This window comes from Podarcis cretensis (assembly GCF_951804945.1).
Source record: "Podarcis cretensis genome assembly, chromosome: 11".
NCBI classification, from domain to species: domain Eukaryota; kingdom Metazoa; phylum Chordata; class Lepidosauria; order Squamata; family Lacertidae; genus Podarcis; species Podarcis cretensis.
Window position 1 is genome coordinate 30992137 of NC_137180.1, and position 13866 is coordinate 31006002.

A 13866-nucleotide genomic window follows, 5' to 3' on the forward strand; every position below is an offset into this window, starting at 1 on the left:
CCCTTAAACTGTTTTGGACTACAACTCCCATCAGGAACTGTCTAGCACTAAGAGTTGTAGTTCAAAACACCTGGAGGGCCTCAGGGTGGTGATGGCTGGCCTAGACCAACAACATGGGAAAGAGCAGCTCTTCTTCCACTAAGGCCACACACGTACCTCAGCTTAGTCAGAAAAATTAGTGCCTACCTGTAATGTCAAATAAAATATGAATGTCTCATCTGCCTCCGGAAGGTCATCATCACACACAGAAATGTACACAGTTCGGTTTGTTTCTGCCTCAGATATGTATGCTGCTGCGTAGGTGTCAAAAAAGTCACCTGTATTTTCACCGTGAATCTGCAATTTGCACACAACAGAAACAATTAAATACTTCTGCTCCAATGCATATCCTGTGCCATTATTAAAACAAGCAACTTTATTGCTGCAATAGTACATTTCCTATATAAGATTGCAAGAAGTGCCTGCTGGATCAAGCCAATAGACCATCTAGTCTGAAGCCAACCAGATGCCTATGGGAAGCCTGCCAACAGAACCTGACTGCAGCAGAATTATCCCCACCTGCAATTCTCAACAATTAGCATTCAGAGGTATACTGCCTCCAGCTGTGGGGTAGAACATACGATGTTTGTGCTGCTCCTCAATCTAGTAAAGAACCAATTTTCTCCCCGGTTTTCCAAGAACAAATGGATATGCCCACTCCATCCAAAAACACTCATCTGGTTTGCTTGTTTGTTTGTTTTAATTGTAGCTAATGCTCAGTGTATAACTTTGATATAACAAAAAAAGCAGATTAGCAACATTTCTTACCGCTACAATTGCTGTAACATTCACTGGTTCCCCTGTTCGTTCAATAACTAGGCGTATAACTGTGGTAGATGTTTCATTAACAATAAATTCTGTTTGTCCGGTGAACTTTACTTCTGTTTCTCCAGAGGTGAAACTGGTGGAAAGTGCTAAAAGGAATGTAACTAGAGAACAGGCAGAGGGCATCCCTGAAAAGAAAGGACAGAAACACAAATGTGGATATGATAAGTGTTTTTACATCATGCTTCGACAAGGCAAAACTAACAGGCCTACTGAAGTCATATTTGTGCTTCTGCTCTGGCCAGTTTCCATGGACATCTCTGGACTTGACAGCAACTACTGAGATTTCCTGACTAAAACATATCCTGAGGTGTGCTGGACATTCAAGCACTTCTGGTGCAGTTCTTTTAAAAACAGAGCATTACAAAGGAGCTTTGCAAAAGCTTGCAGTTCTGACTGAGAAACGTCAGGGTTCTACCCAACACCAAAAAAGGCAAAAGAAAAGCCAATGTCAATTTATGGGCTTAGTTCCTTGAAAACAGCTTGCCCTCTGTTGGGTGTCCACTCACAGCCACAAAGGCTGTTTACACACTCCCATTACTGTGACCCTAACTGCTGTTTGGGGAAGCAGTGTATACACAGTAGTTAGCCACAATCCATATCTTTCTTGCTATTTATTATGAAATATTGCTGTTTGATGCATTTCCTCTTAAGACACCCTCAATTTGAACTGAGAAAAAGAACCACCTAGCTGCACTTAAGCTGGTAATGTGTACACAGCCAAAGTCTCTCTGGGATGACAATGAGAAGTCCGCACTCTTGACTGCATGTTCCACTAGCATACTAAAATTCTGCAGAGTAAAACGCTACAAATCCACAACAGCAAGAATCTAAACCAGTTTTTTTATATACACACAGGTTACAGTTAAGCTACTAACAGCACAGTCCTATGTATATCTACACAAAAAGAAGTCCTACTGAGTGAGCATAGTATGCAGCCTAAACCTGGAATCCAATGCATACATAGCAAGGAGCTAAGGTGTGTCGAAATGCTCCAAATAAGCGAGAAAATAAAATTGATCAGTGGTAGACCTAAGCCCTACTTGGGCACTGTCCTTCAAACAACTGCATGACGGGGAGAGAAGGGCTGCATCTACTGACCTGATCCCCACAACACAAACACTATCACTTCCCCAACACCCATGCATTTAGAGGACATATCCATAGCAGAGTCCGTTTTACCTTATCCTGTGTTAGATAGGTAGCCTCCCCCAGTGATGCCCCTAACATGTAAAAGAGACAGTAGGGGATGGGTGGATGGATGGATGGACCGGTTTATGCTGCCCATCTGGCTGGTTTGTCCCAGCCATTCAGGGCAACTCCTAGCAAAATATTAAAAACACAATAAAACATCAACCATTAAAAACGTCCCTGAACAGAGCTGCATTCAGATGACTTCTAAAAATCATATAGTTGTTTATCAGTTTGACATGTGATGGGAGGGTGTTCCACAGGGTGGGTGCCACTATTGAGAAGGCCCTCTGCCTGGTTCCCTGTAACTTCATTTCTCACAGTGGGGAAATTGCCAGAAGGCCCTTGGAGCTGAACCTCAGTGTCCAGGCTGGGCAATGTAAGTGGAGACACTCCTTCATATTTCACCAAAAAAACTATAATGGAGAGTGCTTGGTGATCCGGGGGGGGGGGCTCACAGTGGTGGTGTGGGGAGTAAATAAATATCTGGGAGTATACTTCTAATCTCTATTTGTGCAACACTGGTAAGCAACAGTCTGAGATGCAATGCTAGACCAACTGGTGACATCAACCTAGTTGTTTCTAAAGCATCACACCCTCTTGAGGAGTCATAGAATCAATGCTCATTAGTATTCAACAATTTTAGAATGCAATATTTTGAGGAGATGAATTGAAACAACTTAGAAAGCAAATAACAGGGTTAAAAAGGGGAGGGGAAATCAAAACAATCCTGATAGTTTTGCTGGAACTGAAATCCTCAGTACATCGTTTTAATGAGTATTAATAAATGTAGCTTATTTCAAACTTGCCAAGTGATTTCCATATTGGTTCTGCCCCCAGAGCACAAATGTTTTACCAAGTGTACAACTTCAACATGAACATCTTTGCATACTTTTTGTAAACTCTGAAGCAACCTCTCGCTTTACAAATACAGGTGTGATCCATTATGAACTAAGGGTGCTGTTGACCTTTTAACTATGGCAGTTACCTTGGTATAGACTAAGCAAGCATCTTCCCACGGTGTGTGCCTCAAGTAAATAATCCCGAAAATATGATCCTTACGGAGCAAGGTAACAGCGTTTAGAGTTACTTGAATTCTATTACCTCTGCTAAGGGGCATTCTGAAACTATAAAGTTACTCCTGTGGAACAAGAGAAGTCTCATAATCATATCATCAATTATTCACCTAGCAAGAATTCTTCCTTATTACATCTATTTGTACAATAAATTGCTTTTACAAAAAAGTATATTAAAACAACCTTTCAAACAATTGCTTCACAAAATCATTTCAGCCAGGGATGTTTTTAAAAATATCATTTGGACAAACAGAAAAATGTCTTACAAGTATCACCCAATATCATAAAATAGTTAAGCATATAAATTAGTTCATATACACAATTCTGTTCTTTGAAATGAAAATAATAACTCTCTCCATTTTTACATGCACTGTTTGCCTTCAAATGAACTGAGAACAGATATTAAAATAAAAATTATCTTGCAACAACTTTTCTCATGGAGGATGTAAAAGAATGCTACCAATTTTGTAGCTGAGTCCCTCAGTGGGACTTATTTCAGTCTGAGCATGAAATACATTTCTTGGAATTTTTTATGTCTCCTTTGGCAGAAAACAGGCATAGTGTTTCATTATTACCATCCCCCTGCACCCAGCATGTCACATATTCCAAAGAGAAACTCTGATTATTATTATTATTATTATTTTAAAAAAAGGTTCTGAGAGTAACACTGGTTCAGATTAAGCTTTGATTTGGTCATTAATGGCATATTAAATACACAGAACTTCAATTTGATTTTAATAGTAGCTGTCCCCTGGAACAGAATGTTCAATGCTGTCACTGTTATTAACAATTAGGTTGCACTATTCAATCCAAAGAATAGATTTAGTTGATTTCCCAAACAATTCACAATTTGTGTATGTCATTTATGAAAGAGAACGTATCGACTCATTCAGCATTCGCTAAAGGACAAACTACGAAAGCATTGCTTGAGGAAGAGGAAGGATAGATTCATAAGATTTAGAACTCTCTGTTGCACCCAGTAATACCATGATTAACTCACCCTCTGAGTTACTGTGATGAATGATGAAAATTGTTTCTGCAATTATGGACTGGAACTAGTGCAATGCTCTTCAGAAATAATGTACATTGTGCAAGTCCCATGTCTATCACTCAACATTCCATCATGCTCTAGAGCAGGACTGGAGAAAGAGTGGCTCTCCAGCTGTTACTGGCCTACAACTCCCAACATCTCAGTTAACTGGCCATGCTAGCAGGGGTTGATCAGAACTGGGTCAAACACCATCTGAAGGACTAAAGGAACCCACCTCTGCTCTAAGGTTTGACACTGCCCTGACTCTGACAACACCTTTTTACTTTTGCTTATATAAGTGAATGGCTACGATACAAACTAGGGTCTCACACAGTGGAAATGAAAACCAACCCATTGCACAAAGAGACCCAATAGGGTAGAACTATGCTCCTCATTCCCCTTTTGAAGAGAATGCATCTCTACAGCTGTGGAGGTTTTTTGTTTTTTCAAAGTTTCTCTATCCCACAATATATATAGAGAGAGAGAGAGAACCAATTTTTGGAATGGACAAAGGAAGAAGGAGATTCCCCCCCCCCCCCCAATACTTATCCCCTTAGGATAATCAACCACCTTAGAATGAAGAGCCTGTGGCCCTCCAGATTTGAAACTGCGAAAGAAGTGGGGGGAGGGCAGAGACAGTGGCGGCTGCTGCAGCGAAGTGTAAAGGGAAACACTTCATTTGCAGACTGGATTGAAGTAGTAGTAGTAATAAAAGTAGTGGTAGTAGTAGTAGTAGTAGTAATGTGATTTATTACCTGCCTTTGATTCCCAAGTCCCAGGACGGATCATAACAATTTGAAATACAGTACATTAAAACAGTTTTTTAAAAAATAAGAGCACATGAAGTCAAACAGCCAGGCAAAAGAAGAGGGATTTGCAGCCACTGCTGGTCAGAAGTGTACAGTGGTACCTCGGGTTAAGTACTTAATTCGTTCCGGAGATCTGTTCTTAACCTGAAACTGTGCTTAACCTGAAGCACCACTTTAGCTAATGGGGCCTCCTCCTGCTGCTGCCGCACCGCCAGAGCACAATTTCCGTTCTCATCCTGAAGCAAAGTTCTTAATCCTTTCCCCTATGCAGGTGATTGACAGGGGTGAACCACCCACCTGTCAAAGTAGTCCACTGGAGTTGGGAGATGTCAGGATCCAGGCCACCAGCCAGATCCAGTCCTCTTCCATGATTTAAGTAACTGTACTGATCCCCTAGCCACCCTAGGAACCTTTGGGTTGATGGGCTGAACATGTATAACATAAATAAACAAAATACCCATCTACATGGCTGGCAGGAGCAATTGCAAAACCAGCATAGGCTGTAGACTCTCTCATTCACCTGCAAGATTGTCCATGGGAACCATATGTCTTTTTCCTAGATCACCTTCAGCTTTTTCACTTGAAGAAAACAAAAATGAACAACACTGAACTAGGTGCAAAGGATGACTCCTTTCATTATAACTGCAAGGGAAATGAAGCAAAAAAACAAAATCCAAATGTCCCCCCTCCCCCCAAAAATGCAGGTTTCAAATGCTCAGGTCAAAATTACGCAAGTTTTATAACTTAACACTTCACTGTACGTTATTATGGACATTATCTTGGTAGGCATTTGTCATAGTCAGCTGACTTTGATGAAAGATGACTTCACACATTACAAACTGCAAACACAGAAGCCTTCACAGTTCCCACTGTTAACCACTACATATGTGGTTATAGGGCATAAGCTTTCTCACCCTCAGTTGAAAACATTATATCAGGAGTCTCAAATAACAGCTGGATGGAGATATATAAAAGCTGATATGAGCTGTTTGAAATCATGTACTCTTGTTAACATTAGATGACAACTGACTGTGTCTGTGGTGCAACTTTTTCATGAAGGTGGAGGTAACTGTGTTTTTGAATGAGAAAAATAACACAGCATTCACATTAGCCATCCATGACTGTCCAATTAGTAGTTGATAAAATGTGCCTGAAATAAAAACTTGTCTTATGGATTACAGCAGAATTGAAAGTCCAGGAATGGAAAAAGTTTTTGATGGCTACTTCTGTTCTGTCACAATTTCAACAGATTTGCTTATAACAGAATACAATAATTCCGCCTCATTCAGAGGCATGTGCCATTCTAGCTTCTATAAGGAAAGTTTAACAACAGGCAGCATCGTACTGTAAATGTACTTACTCAGCATATTTATACCCTGCTTTTTGGCCATTCCAGCTCCTCTGAGGCTGTACCTGCAGAGACTGCTGTGGCATCCCTTGTGAGATAAATCAGGCAGATCACTCTGGCTCTCCTCTGCTGTTAAAATGGGAGGTGGGGATACCCTTGGGGTACCCTTTCCAGCAGTTGTAAGACTTCACCTTAGGATGGGTAAAAGGAGGCTACAGTACCACTCCACTCCACCCAAAAAACCCATTTTATGCAGTGATCCTGCACCACACAGGAATTTATGCATCAGAAAAACACAGCACAGGATTAACTTTCAAAAGAATTAATATTACTCAGCATGGTGGCTCCTTACAAAGGAACAAACACATAAAAACCACCCTGTATATTCATGTGCTTATCAAACATCACACTACATTACTCAGCCTAGTCTGGCAGCATGCAATTATATTTTAAATGCTATACAATTGTATTCGAGAGTTCTAGGGTTACTCAACATTACAGTAGCATATCCATTTTTATTCCATCATGCTTTCATTGCACAACAAATATTCCTTCCCGATTTTCATAGAATGCACACAGAAATCTATTCTACGTTTCCATCCTTTTGATGAAAGTAGATATTCGCCTCTTCTCTTATCTCCTGTACAAAGGACATTTCCACATTTGTCCAGTTCTGATTTGAAGTCTCAAGAGCGCAGCACCCTGACCAGATACTAACTAAAGGAAATACAGCCTTGAAAAAATGTGACCGGAAGACATCCCCATTATTATCTTGCCCTGAGTACTGATTTTTTTTAAAAAGCTTTATTGAGCCACCATTTAATAACCACTATTTAATCATTATAATCATTCACTTATTAGTTAAGTATTTTGCTTTCCCAGCCCCATGGCACCCCTAGAGTTCAAGACAAGGAACCCTCTTTGTTGATTAGAGTTATTTAAGACCGGCAACAATAACCATGCTGGAAAGAAAAGTACTTTGAGAGGATTACACAAGGGTTAGTTCTCAACAGCACCAAGCTGAGGAAAGCAAATTACAAACCCCCAAGTACTTCATTGCATGTAACCAAATTGGCTGGTTGAAATGCTAATTGCCTTTCAGGACCGCTAAGGGCAGACAGTGTGGCTCTGGCTTCATGGGAATTACATGCATTTTTCTCCCCCCCCCCCCCACTTCTCTGCGCCATTGTCTTGCTGAGAAGGATTCAAAATCTATTCAGAAAGGTAGTCCCTTCCCTCAACTTTCAAGCATGTGAGAAAGCTCTGACCGATACTTCAGATTGCTTTGGTCTGCCAAATCTATAGCAGATGGCTGAATTAGAGCCATGTTAAATCCCCACTAAAGCAGTGCAAGATCAGCCTAGGAGCAGCAACTGGGGAAAAGGAGGCCAGCTTCTTGAAGCCAATGAGCGGCAGGGTCACAAACAGATTTTAATGTAATTGAACGTGATGGAGCATATTTCTCCTCACCCCCCAATATCTAGCATACTTCAGCTCAGGGACGTCTGTTATTCCCTTTGCTATATTCAAAACCTGCAGCAATCAAAGAGGTTGTGTGTATACAACACATCACCCTATTCTGCATTGTCACAGGAATGCAGCAGCACCATTTACTGTGTAAATAAATTTATTTCACATATGAACTGCAAGTGCTTGACCAAATGTGCTATTATTACTCCATTTATGCAGCAGCCATAGGATTTTTAGCACTTTTTAATATAAAATGAGCTCTCAGGCATTCAAGCCTTCTTAACCTGAATTCCACTTTTCCTGAAGAAGCACAACAAAGATTTTCACACTGCTGAATTTCTCATGCAAGGACATCCAGGAATTGGATTATTTATGTAAGTGTAGCTTTATTTACATAGTGTCTTCATTTGGATTATGGTAGCAGAATGATCTCTGCAGTTATCTGATTTGACAGTCCCTCCGCTTTATAGAAGTGGTGTTTAGCTTTAGAATAAAAAGCTATTTGTCTCTATATCCCTCAAAGTCTACTTTCGACAGAAGAGTTGAAAAAAATAAATAAATTCTTATCTGGTATATAACTTGAATTGGACAGTCAGGGTGTTCAAATGTAAACAGAGGTAATGTTCTCAGTGTAACTATTTATGATACACTACATCCCCTATCTTGGTTTGAGCCTTACCTAAAAAATAGAATAAAACTAAATTGGTTCAGAAGTGGTAGGAGTGCTACTGAAATAGGTAAGAATTGCTCACATATGTAAACCTACACATGTGTCCAGTGATTTGGACTCTGCACAAATCAGTATTTGGATTCAGCACAGTACAAGGCTTAACAAGTTCATTATTTCTTCTTCTTGAACAATTGTATACCTTGACTCAAACAGGAATTTGAACAGTGGAAGCAATACTAATTATGGAAATTTTTGCAATTATTTCTCAAAATGTTATAACCAGTAATTTAAGAGATGAATAATTCCACAAATCCCATTTGTGTACATCTTGACAAGCCAAGAGACATTTAACTCTACTCACCCAAGTAGCCACTTTCAACTAAGTAATGGGATACAAGTAATGTAACTGAAGTGTATCTGATAAGCTCTCTAAACAATATCACATGTTCACATTTCTTCATAAATTGGTGGGCTTTATGACATTAAATGACATTGGCTCCCAACAACTCCAGTTGAGTAACATTAGCCCTGCAAGACTGAAGGAAGTATTTTCTATATACATTTGCTGGCCACAATTCAGCCTGACCTAAATGCTCTTTGAGTCTCATTTCTTTTACTGATGAAGTTAGAATGTGGTTGCTTTTTTTTTGCTTTTAAAAAACAGGTCAAAAGCACTTATAATCTTGTCCACATTTGTTCCATACCTGAAAGTGCACAAAGACTTAACCAAGGCTTACATTTTATTAGGCTCACTCTAACCCATGCACAACTTCCAAAGGTTGTCATCTGCCTTCAGTTGTACTTGCAATTTCTGACCAAAGTTGTAGCACTCAAAACCAGAAATTTTGCTAACACTAATAAAAGCCCTTACTCCCTTTTTAAGTCAATGGCAACTTTAACACCATGATTTGTGTCAGTTATCATATCGTTCAAACCTATTATCATATGGAAAGTGAAACATGATAAGCCCAAGTCATTGTGGATAATACATTTATTTCACAACTTAAGGTACAAATTTGTGAAAGAAATACTGACTGAATCATAGACATTTGACAACAACTTTAAACAATATTTCGTTCATAGTACCTGGTAGTCTGGTACACAATGGGACTTCTTAGCAAGTAGGCATAGGATTACAAGGCTTCAGTCTCATGGACATTTACTGGAGAGTAAGTCTCACTGACCTAAGTGGAACTTACTTCAGAGTAAAAATGCACAGTACTGGACTACATGCTCCATTAATTTCATTAATTTCATTCAAGGGGGTTAAGCACATGCCTATTTTCCACTGAAACCTACAGCACAGTCCTGTACACACTCACTCAGAAGCAAGCCCCAATGAGCTCATTGACTTACTCTCGGGTAAGTGTATATAGGACCTTACAGTCCTATAGTGTATATAGTGACCTTACAGTCACTTAACATCATGTTCTTGATCTCTGTGTAAATGATTTATTTCTCAGCATTTCCAGGTTAATACCTTGTCTCTGACTTGTTGCATTCTAGATAAGAATGGAAATTACATGTGAAAACGAGGAAGAATTTCATCTGTAGATGCTCTTTGTTCTATATTTTATTATTCACCTGCTTGTTGCATATTCCTGCGTTGCTAGATGATCCTCAGGGTCCCTTCCACCTCTACAATTCTACAATCTCTATGTATAAAGCACATGTTCCCCCACAAATCCTTATCATAGCATGCAGGGGGTGTATTTACATGGCAGGAGGGACCTAAAGCAACAGGAGGGCTGAAGTTCCACATCTGAGTAATGTATAATTAAACATTATGAATTGTAGCCAAGGAAGTCGAGCGAACTAAAACGAATGGACTTCAGCTAGCCTTGACTAACCCAAGCCCATTGATTTCAGAGGGTCTACTCTGTGTAGGAATGCGTCGGATGCCACCCACGAAAGAAGCCTGCCCAATCCCCATGCAAAGCAATGGCACTTTTTAAAGCCGAGCAAACCATTCTTAGAAATAAGGGGAGGGGGAGGGGAGTTTTGCATTGACTTTCAGTTATTATTTACAGCTAGCAATGCAAAACCATCGCTTCGAATGGTTGTTTCCCCCCCCCCCAAAAAAAGACTACTTTACAAGGCAGAGACATGGGAAAGCGTTAAAAAAGAGAGAGAGATGAGAATTGAGGGCGGGAGGCAGTGAGGCAGCGCCTCTGCTTTGCTCCCAAGGAAAAAGCGCAACCCATTAAAAGCAATGGCGAAAGGGGGACTGAGGCACTGCGGGTTTCGTGGCGGCGCCCTGAGCCCCGGACCGTCCCCTGCAAATCAACCCGAGAAAGCCCGCTTACTCCCAAGTAAGAGGCTCCCAGGCGGCAGGCTTCGGGCGGCGAAGCGAGGCGGGACCCTTTCCCGGGTGCAGCGCGAGGGGAAAGATGAGCGGGAAAACGCTGAGGGGAAGAGCTCGCCGGCATCAACAGGTGCTGCGAGCGCAGCGAAAGGAGGGCAACTTTCCCACGGCCGGCCGGGAGCCCTGGTGAGGCACCTACCTACCTAGACCCGGGGATGTGGACATGGGCGTCCCGTGGACTCGCTCGCTCGCTCGCTCGCGCCCTGTCGCTCACGCCGGCATGCCGCCGCGTCCCGTCACGGCCAGCCCTCCGACGGCGCCCGGGCGCGTTGCAGCCTGGACGCTCACCTCCTCCTCCTCCTCCTCCTGCTCCTCCACCTCCTCGTCGTCCTCTCAGCTCTCGCGGCGGCTGGGAGGAGACAAGGGGGCCACCCACCCCGCGGCCCCTTCCTGAGGGGACTGGCCGCAGGCGAGGCGGGAAGAAGAGTCACCCTCCCTCGCGCCGACGGCGGCAAGGCTGCTTGATTGGGACTGAGCTGAGCCTGGGATTCAGCAGCAGCCCTGGAATAGGAAAGAAGAGGGCGCTTGAGCATGTGCAGAGTGTTCCCTCAGGTCTTGCCAAGTGACAGTATTATTATTATTATTATTATTGCAAAATAAAAGTACCACCAATATAGGAGTCAACTCCTAGGGGCTGAGGAGGTCTTCACCCACCCCCAATAAAGCATTTGAGGGGGCCGCCGCCCCCCAGTTTATGAGCATTGCCATTCAAATGGTGTGCATGAGCTGCGTCATGTGATCAATTATGCAGGGGAGGGCTTATTGGGACCCCCCAATATTTCATTCAAGTTGGCATCGCTGACCACCAGTATTAGTGGGTGGGTGGGTGGGTGGGTGTGGGTGTTGCAGAGACTCCAGATACAGTGTTACCTTGGTTCTCAAACTTAATCAGTTCCGTAAGTTTGTTCCAAAACCAAAGCATTCCAAAACCAAGGCACACTTTCCCATAGAAAGTAATGCAAAATGGATTAATCCATTCCAGACTTTTAAAAACAACCCTTAAAACAGCAATTTAACATGAATTTGACTATCTAACGAGACCATTGATCCATAAAATGAAAGCAATAAACCATGTACTGCAGGCACACAATCAATCAGTAGCTGAACTGGGTTCAGTCACAAAAACAAAACAAAAAGAGCCGCAAAACCAAAAATTCAAATAGCAAAAACAGACATACACTCAAAACGGAAGCACGGCACTCAAAAATGGAAGTGTGGCACACAAATCGGAAGCGTAACACTCTTATGGAGCATGTTCAGCTTCCAAAAACAGTTTGCAAAGGAACACTTACTTCCGAGTTTGCAGTGTTTGGGTTCCAAGTTGTTTGAGAACCAAGGCGTTTGAGAAACAAGGTACCACTGTATATTCTTTCAGGAGTTGACTTTAGTTCCAGGAACATCTCTTTCTTTCTTTCTTTCTTTCTTTCTTTCTTTCAAGTGTTACTTTCCACCTAAGGAAAATGTGGTTCTCCGGCAAGGTAGTTCAGTCAGTGGCATAGGAGCCAAGAGGCACTGCCATTCAAATGGTGTGTATGTGTTGTGTCTTGTGATCGATTATGCAGGGTGGGGCTTACCTGTAAAGCCCCCACGCCCAATATTTTATTCAAGTTGGCACCCCTGACCAATGGACTATTTCATTCATCATATGGGATACAGTTGTGAAACAGGTATGGGCCCGGCTGGATCAGAAAAAAACTGAATGGCTTCTGGCATGAGGGGAGTTGTTTGTTTTTGTATTTCTTGTTTTATTGAATTTCTCTTTTGTGACCTTATGCAAAAGGTGTATCGTTGAAAAAGCAATTAAGAAACCTGACAAAAAGAAATAGTGGATGTTAGATTGCAAAGTTTGCAATTTAATTTTTGCTTTGATGGCTGCCTGCAAAACTCTGGCAACCACCTCTGCTTGCATATTGTGTAATCCCTTCCCTAAAAAACAAAACAAAATTTAAAAGTTTATGCCATTAAAAAAACATGTTAGGACTTTTAAACAGAGACTGGGAACACACATTCTCCACTTAAAAACAATCTGATGATACAAAGTATCTGAGACTTCTCCAGTTGTTGTCTTGAAAGTATCAGGCTGATCTTAATGTTTACTGAGACATACACAACATTTTTATCAATAGGATGTCGTTGCGAGTGAGTGCATTTATATTGCAACTGGTCCAGCAAAGGAAAACTAAATTGACAAGACTCTTTTTGCTAAGTGTTGGCTTTCTGCCAAGTTCCTCAAATTCAGTGAGTTTTATTATTCCTGGTGATAATAGTAGCAATACTACATGCAGCCTCATGATGACAATTTTATTTTTCTCTTTGCTTATTGAGGCACAGTCCCCTTGTTTACAGTGATTTTTCTACTACATTGCTGCTTTTCTGAGAAGGACAACTGCTTTATGTCAGACAAGGCCTGATCAGCGTCAACAGGAGCCTGTCACTATCATCCCCCAACCTCTTCTTCCTGCCCTTCTGCCTGAAAGGTTATTGCTGCCTGACACAAGGCACTCCAAAGCCATTCCTGAAGACTCCACATACTGCCTGAATAGTGGTTTAAACCTCTACAGATCTTGAGGGCGAAAATTAGATGGTCTCATCTTGCTTTAAAATATAGCAAGAATAGGTCCTAATTGTGTGGCTAGACATTCCCTTTCCTTCTTTGTGCTGGGCTGCACACTTTGAAAAATGCCTCAGAGGAGGACAAAACACAACTGAAAGCAGCAGCAGCAGCCTCCAGTTTGTTTGTTTGTTTTCAAGTCTTGCCTTTTTCCTTTTACTGGCATGGCATGAATGAAGACAGAAGACAAGGGGGACTTGAAAGAAAAACGTGGGCGGAGGAAAGGAGCTTAGAGAAGGAAGAGTGACTAACACTGCTTGATCTTAATAGGTTATGTGCTAAGTAATAAAAATAAAAAAGACCACAGGGTTGTGTGCAGCGACTGCTTTTCCAGCACAACTTCACAAGCCTTGGCATTGTACCAAAAAGTTGGTGTAAGATCCTGTGAAGCAGAGTGCGGGTGGTCCAAAAGAAGGGTGCCATTGAATTTCA

The 13866-nt window shown here is 41.6% G+C and overlaps 1 protein-coding gene across 4 annotated transcripts in view; it reads right to left on the minus strand.

The window, feature by feature from the left end:
• The window catches only part of ADGRV1 (adhesion G protein-coupled receptor V1), a 241486-nt gene extending 230469 nt beyond the window's left edge, over positions 1 to 11017 (minus strand). For 3 of the 4 annotated variants that reach the window (XM_079995244.1, XM_079995247.1, XM_079995248.1), the window contains exons 1-3: positions 10967 to 11017; positions 808 to 992; positions 187 to 336 (exon numbers count right to left, since the gene is read on the minus strand). In XM_079995244.1, the coding sequence (XP_079851370.1) occupies positions 187 to 336; positions 808 to 992; positions 10967 to 10988 (357 nt within the window). In that variant the 5' untranslated portion in view covers positions 10989 to 11017. Of the gene's footprint in view, positions 1 to 186; positions 337 to 807; positions 993 to 10042; positions 10088 to 10966 lie in introns of those variants that run through there. The other variant, XM_079995245.1, reaches the window with a different exon arrangement.
• Between the last annotated feature and the right edge of the window lie 2849 nt (positions 11018 to 13866).